The sequence below is a fragment of the Myotis davidii genome, unplaced genomic scaffold, assembly GCF_000327345.1.
Source record: "Myotis davidii unplaced genomic scaffold, ASM32734v1 scaffold235, whole genome shotgun sequence".
NCBI classification, from domain to species: Eukaryota; Metazoa; Chordata; class Mammalia; order Chiroptera; family Vespertilionidae; genus Myotis; species Myotis davidii.
In genome coordinates, this window is record NW_006287462.1 from 3,162,627 (window position 1) to 3,170,080 (window position 7,454).

The window sequence follows — 7,454 nt, forward strand, 5'->3', positions numbered from 1 at the left end:
CCCCCTTCCTCTCTTTATCTAAAATCCTCTGGTGAGGATTAAAAAAAGAGAAACACAGGGAAAGATAACCCTCTATAAGTTAAGAAGAAGAGGCCTTTAACTGCTCTTCTCTCCCACTCAGAAGCAACCAACCCTACCATCACCTTGATTCTGGACTTCTAGCCTCCAGACTGTCAGCCAATAAATTTCTATGGTTTTGGCCACTTAGGTTGCAGAGCTTCAGCATATCAGCCCTAGCAAACCAAGACACAAGTGGCGCTGAGCAACTGAAACTTGGTTATGCAATACTGAAGTTCAATACAGCACGCACAATCATCCTGGAAAAAACAACAACAAGAAAATCCAGTTCCGTTTGCAACTTCCATTACACAACAAGAGCTTTCGTGCATTTCTAGCATATATTTCATGGTTTTAATTTGGTTTCCACTATTATTCCTTATAAAAGTTTACATGATGACTTTCCTACATCCCTAAGTTCTCATTCCATACCTTGTATTTCAAGAGCCTTGACAAAATGATCTTAATCTAACTTTCCATGCTTGTATCTCACTATCATTTTTCAAAAACTTCATGGTTCAGTCAAATTGACACACCAGTCTCAAAATAGGCCTGGGTATTTTCTTTCATCTCTTTTCTTTTCTTCTTCTTCATCTCTCTACTTAGGATGACCTTTCTATTCTTCATCACACATAGAAAAATCCAAAATTAATGTCTTCCATCAAGGCCTAGTGAAAAAAACATTATTTCTAAGATTTTCTTCACTCACTCTAAATGGTCTCTGAACTTCAGTTGTATATTTTTGTTTTGTTGATTTTTACTTTAGCTATCTGGATACATACAACATCCTCTGTTTGACTCTAAATTTCTTAGGACAAGAAGCAACTAGTATATGTATGTGTTATTTGGGTTTCTCTTCCCAGAAGTGGAGACGGAGACAAGAGCTTTGTGTGAAGATAATTTGTTTGACGATTTAATCTCAGGGCTTTAGAGCAAGGGAGCTAAGAAGAATGAAACAAGGAAGAGAAAGCCAATCCAAAAGTGAGTTATTGATCTGGTTAATCCTATGAGTAAGTAAGGCTCAATTCTGTTGGGGACTCTTTGAGAAATGGTGTAGACTATGCCTCATTTATTTTTCTTTTATTATGGTGGACTTTTTAAAATATTGAGGTATAATTCACATATACCATTATATTAGTTTCAGCTGTACAGCGTAATTATTTGATATATGTATATATTGTGAAATGATCACCACAATAAGTCTAGCTAAACTTCCATCACTGGACTATGCCTCATTTTTTTTACCCATAAAAATAAAAGAGAGGAATATTTAAATGGTTAAGGATCTCCTCGGGGGATATCTGTGGCACTGCTAGGTTTGTGCCTATACCAGAATGGTTGAACAAGCTTCTACAAACATCCTGTACAGTGGTCTTAGTGAAGCCACAGGACATAAAGGGAGAGGTTCAGGGGGAAGTTATGACAAGCGGCTGTCAGGCTACACCTGCCCAGAGTTGGCTGCTGAAGTAAAAGGGTAGGCAGAATATTTGATGAGTAAGACAAATATCTGGTCAAATAAATCTGGAATAAATATCTGATAGAGCCCATTTCTTGCATTGCTCCAATCTGCCCATGCCCTATTCTAATAGTGCCCCAAAGGGAGCTAGTATAGAAGCAGAACACACTGACTACATTCCTCCCCTGACCCAAAGAACAAAGGCTCTCCTACATGCCAGCTCAGACAACTGGAATCTCAGCAAGACTTCCTGCCCTGGAAAGCCAGACTCAGAATTTCCATTTGACCTGAGATGCAACAAACTCTTGGCTTGGGTTCCCTCAGATGCAGACCCTGAGACAAGTATTCAACTACAGGTCGTTTATTTCAGAGCTGATCCTAGGAAATACCCTTGGAGGAATGAGATAAGAATAAAAAGTAACCCAGTAAGGAATGCTTTATCAAGTTGTTTGCTCCCATGGAAAATCAGAATTCCATGTCACTGGGGAACTCGGGGGGAGTGTAAAGGACACTCCCAGGTTTATCCCCCCAAACGGGCGAGAAAATTGTACTCACCTGCCAATTCTTCCTCTGACATTGATTAAACATGGATTAAGTGCTGCTTCCAAGGACAACCGCCATCATTTCTGAATTGCCCATTTTGTGGACCAAGTGTGTTCTCCTGGCCAGCAAGGAAGCCCATCAGGCAGCGTCTCCAGCATTACCAGTATGCAGCTTTCAGCACATAGAAGAAAACGCTAAGTGGAAATGAAAAACGCACCAACAGCTACACCAACCCAGCTACAGGTGTACTAGCAAAAGGCATGGAGTTTTCTAACATTAACCCCAGCACACAGGAACATATATCATTGAAGTTCTTTAAATAGGTGCTTCTTTTAATTACATGATAAATTCAATGAATTCAGTTCTAGAAAAAAACACACAAGTAAATCCCTCATATGTTAGAAATTGACTTTATATCAAAATTATATCATTTCATTCATTTTTATTACCATGAATAAATGGTGAACAGGGGCCTGAAAGTACACATTTTTGTTTATTTTATAAATTCAAAATTATGTTTAGGTTTGTGTTGATGCAAAATAAAGGCATTGTTGGAACTTCCAAAAGCAGCAAGTGAAAGGGGGGACATATTTAGATGTATGTGTGATCTGTTTCTTTTGCTTGGTACATCAACTTAATTCGAATGGATGCTCTTAGGTTCGCCCAAAAAAGTCCATGTTTGCTCTTCTCCTTCGGCCATTCCAAGTAAGTTCGCTGTGCCATGAGAGTTTTGAGTTTGTGATAGCTGCTAGGAATAGAATACATTGGAATGGATTCCAGCAAGATCAGAATTAAGTTATTAGATCCTTCATGAAAGAGATTGTGGTGGGCAAAATAGAGTTCATAATGGCACCACTCGCTCTGAACAAAGTTGGGAGACAAAACAAAGATGGACTTGTAACTTTTCTCAATACAGTTTATGATATTTTCCACAATGCTCTTGCCAGGAACAAAGTTTCTCTCATGCAGACAAATCCGTATATCTTCTTTTTCTAGGTTTGGTAGTAATTCATTCTTCACCCAGGCAGAATCGTGTTCACTGTACGAAATAAAGGCATGAAACTGAAGAGTTCTTTGGAGTTCGTGTAAAGATGTGTTCCTGGCCCTGTGTCGGGTCTGGGTCCCCTGGAACAAGCTCACATGTACATTGGAATGGATTGTTTCCTGCATTTATGGACCTAATCTTCTGGCAGCTCTGGAAGAAATGAGCTGATGGGTTGGAAATTGAATTAAAGTCAATGATCAGTACAGAGAGGCTGCTGAAGGAATCACATCCAGGAAGGTGGGCTAAAGAATTGGAAGCAAGATTGAGTTCTTGCAACGCTTCCAGACGGATGACATTTTCAGGGATACTTGTTTTTCTATTACTGTGAAGATCAAGTACCCTGAGCCTGGGAGGTAAACATCTGAAAACAGAATCAGTGAGTATATTTGAAGACATATTTAAACTTAATAAACTTATAGTCCAAGAGCAATATTCTTCATTTTCATCATAGCTTAGAGAATTCTGGCTAATGTCTAATTGTTGTAGAGACTTCATCTCCTTGGTCATATGAACTATATTTGCAAGTTTTTTTAATTGATTCATTTGTAAACTAAGTGTCTCCAACCTAGTCAAGGTTCCACAATTGTTAAAAACCATGTCTGTTAAGAGATTATTGGAAAAATCCAAATGCAGAAATGGGCTCATTTGGGATGGGCAAACCATGTGGACCATATGTGTACCAGACACTGTGAAATTCTGGATGTTCATATTTGAAAAGATTTTATAGATGTAACTTTGTGGCAAACTAAACATCTCACTGACAACTTGGTGTATAGACAGGGCCTTCAGGGAGGTGTCAGAATAATCAAAATCTCTGACCTGAAGGCGACCTTGTAGTTTCACATTTGAAATTGAGAAATACTCTATGCTTGTATGCCAAACCAACTGGAACATTGTAATGAAAGAATGCCAAGTTGTCTCAATGTTGTTTAAAGTAAGATTTGATATCCTTGAATTATTTTGAAGTTTTGACAGAACACTTAGGACATAAGAATATCCATTATCATCTAGCACACATTTGATATTCGACAGTTCCAGACTTACTGCCGTACTGACTGACACATCCAAAGCAAAGTGGGATTCCTTTCCTGCGGGGAAAACAACGTGCAGACTCTCTGTGTTAAGGTCTTGAAGGCTCTCGGGGTCTTCATTTTCCCCATAATGGTCTCCTAAGACTAATAAAACCTTATTGATATGCAAATGAGCAATTGGAAGCACACTAGACTTTTGTAGCTGTGTGGCACTCAAACCCAGAAATTCTAATTGAGACATGTTGCCAAACTCTTTGCAAATGGGCAGGGCATCAAATGCATTAAATGAGAGGTCTAAGTGCTTGAGGTTCACAGTACTGTGGCAAGAAATCTTCTCCAACTCGTTGTGGGACAAATCCAAATACTCCAGTTCCTGGTTAAATTTGAAAACGCTCATGTCAAGATACTGGATTCTATTATGAGAAATTCTCAAGACCCTCAGCTTGGATAGTAATAGGATGTCAGAAGCCTGAAGCTCAGATATATCATTTTGTGATAGATCTAAGATTGTTGTTTCCAAGGATAAGTCTTTGGGAACATGGGTGAGACCTCCCTTTGATCTGTCAACTAAAAATTCACTTTCCTCGGATAACTGGATTTTGATCTCAAGTATTAACATGAAGATGATGACAAAATGGAAGATGGTAGAATTAGTTTTAGTCATTTTGTAACACTAGATGTTCCTGAGGATAGTTGCTATTCTTCAGAGCATCTTGATATAGATACAGATCCTAGAAAAAAAAATCCACATTAAATGATTGCATTAAATTGGGCATGGTTGATATTAAACATTTTTTTACTAGAGACTCATAACATGTAGGCTACCTTTTTTGGAGTCATATAATCTAAAACCAGGGAAATACACATATCAATACATAATTATCCTGCCTCTATGGTGTAATGGCTTGAAAGGTACGCCCTCCCAATAGATATGTCCACGTCTGAACCATGTCATAATCTCCAGAAACTATGAATGTTATCTTATTGGGGCGGGGGCGGGGAATGGTCTTTGCAGGGACAATTAAGGATCTTGAGATCATACTAGAATATCCAGAGGGTCCTTAAATCAATGATAAGTGTCCTTATAAGAGAAAGGCAAAGGGGTATTTGACAGGGACAGAAGAGCAAATAACAGAGACACAGAGGAGAAGGCCATATGAAGACAGAGGCAGAGATGGAGTGAAACAGCCACAAGTCGATGATAGCTATCAGAAGCTGGAAGAGGCCCTAGAGAGGGTACAGCCCTGCTGACACCTTGATTTTGGACTTCTGGTCTCCAGAACCATGAGAAAATAAATTTTTGTTGTTTGAAGCTACCAAATTTATGGTTATTTGTTACAGCAGCCACAGGAAACTAATACAGATGGTTTTAGATATTCACAAAGTCGTCTGACCCTAACCCTACCAAGATCATTTAGAAGTTGAGCTAGGTGTACACAGCTGGTGTACTTTCTACCTTTGCCATATATTTTCCAATGGATTTCTTAAGTGTTTTCTTCCCATGTGGTTGAATTCAGACCCCTTTTATATTACCTTTTTAAATTTACTCATGGCTTGGTGCCTATCTTTGGTCTTACTCAAAAGGTAATTAGATCATAATAAATAGCCTTTCAGAAAAGCCATTTATTTATTTATTCAATCAGTATTTATTGACAACCTATTGGCCATCTTTTAGGAACTGGAGATAAAGCAGTGAACAAGGAAAAATTCCAATTATCAAGGAGCTTATTATCTAGTGGGGAGACAGAAAATAAACAACTAAATGCTAAATATAATTTCATGTAGTAATAAGTACTATATAGAAAAATAAAACAGGGTAATTAATCAAGAGTAATGGCAGGCATAAGAAGGAAGAACATTTTACTCTTTGTAGCAGCCATGGATGTCCCTGGAGAACATTATGCAAAGTGAAATACGTCAGTTAGAGAAAGACAAGTACTATATGATTTTACTCATATGTGGAATTTAATGAACAAACTTTACTACCAAGCAAAATTCAGACAGACTCAGATAGAGAATAAGTAGACAGCTCTGGTGCATGATGGGGAGGGGGGGAATAATCTATGGGAAGAGCTGGGTGGAAAGCATTCCTGGAGAAGAAGAAGGCAAGTGGAAGGGTCCTGAGATGGAAGTGAGACTGACTTGTCTGAGGCATGGTGAGGACGTCAATGTTAGCATGGAGTGAGCAGGATGAGAGGACTCAGGGCCAAGGTTGCACAGTGTGTAGATCATTGCCAGGAGTTGGGATTCTATTCTGAGAGTGATGAGGGGGCAGTGAGCGGAGAAAGGTTTTGAGGATGGGAGAAGTTTCCTCCTCTTAAATTCATTCATCCAGTGTGTATTTATTCCTATGACGTGTTTTGTTCTAGGTTATGATTATTGCATTAGTTATCAACCCACTATAGCTCAGATTATTTTGTAACCACCATTCCAATGGCACATGAGACAGAGGGAGTTGTGTTGAGATGAACCCGAGAGAGTAATACACCTCTCACCCACATTTTGAGCTGATGCTACATGGCTACACAGATCTTGCAAGGATCTTATTCAAAATCCTTAGACAAGGAAGTCATCAGTATCAACAAAGCACCAAATTCCTCTTTATATATCCTCTCATATCTCCCAGTGGGCACAGTTGACCCTCTGAATCCTTGTATTCTGCATTCATTAATTCAACCAATCACAGACCAAAATTTTCTTAAAAAAAAAAAGTTATATTATTGCTGATATGTACTATGTTCTTGGTCTAAGATGGTTGCATCTCTACTGAACATGTACAGACTTACTTTCTTGTAATTATTCCCTCAACAATATAACAACTATTTACATAGTAGTAACACTGTTTTAGGTATTAAAAGTAATTTAGAGATCATTTAAAGTATATGAAAGGATGTGCTTAGGTTATATGCAAATACTGCATCATCCTATATAATAAAAGGCTAATATGCAAATTGTCCCTTCAACCAGGAGTTTGACCATCCACGGCCCCTCCCCCTGGCCAGCCCCACCCCTGATCGGCCCTCCCACCCCGATTGGGGCAGGCCGGCCGGACCCCACCCATGCACAAAATTTAGAGAATTTAAAGTATATGAAAGGATGTGCTTAGGTTATATGCAAATACTGCATCATCCTATATAATAAAAGGCTAATATGCAAATTGTCCCTTCAACCAGGAGTTTGACCATCCACGGCCCCTCTCCCTGGCCAGCCCCCCCCCTGATCGGCCCTCCCACCCCGATTGGGGCAGGCCGGCCGGAACCCACCCATGCACAAATTCATGCACTGGGCCTCTAGTTCTTTTTTTTTTAAATGTATTTTTTTT

At 39.1% G+C, this 7,454-nt stretch overlaps 1 protein-coding gene across 1 annotated transcript in view; it reads right to left on the reverse strand.

Annotated features, from left to right (window-relative positions):
- Window positions 1-2,450: 2,450 nt before the first annotated feature.
- Window positions 2,451-7,454, reverse strand: part of LOC102772181 (toll-like receptor 1) — a 9,444-nt gene continuing 4,440 nt past the window's right edge. Inside the window, 2 exon segments of the mRNA XM_015561004.1 lie at window positions 2,451-3,191; window positions 3,193-4,863. Of these exon segments, the coding sequence (XP_015416490.1) occupies window positions 2,648-3,191; window positions 3,193-4,796 (2,148 nt within the window). The 5' untranslated portion in view covers window positions 4,797-4,863 and the 3' untranslated portion in view covers window positions 2,451-2,647.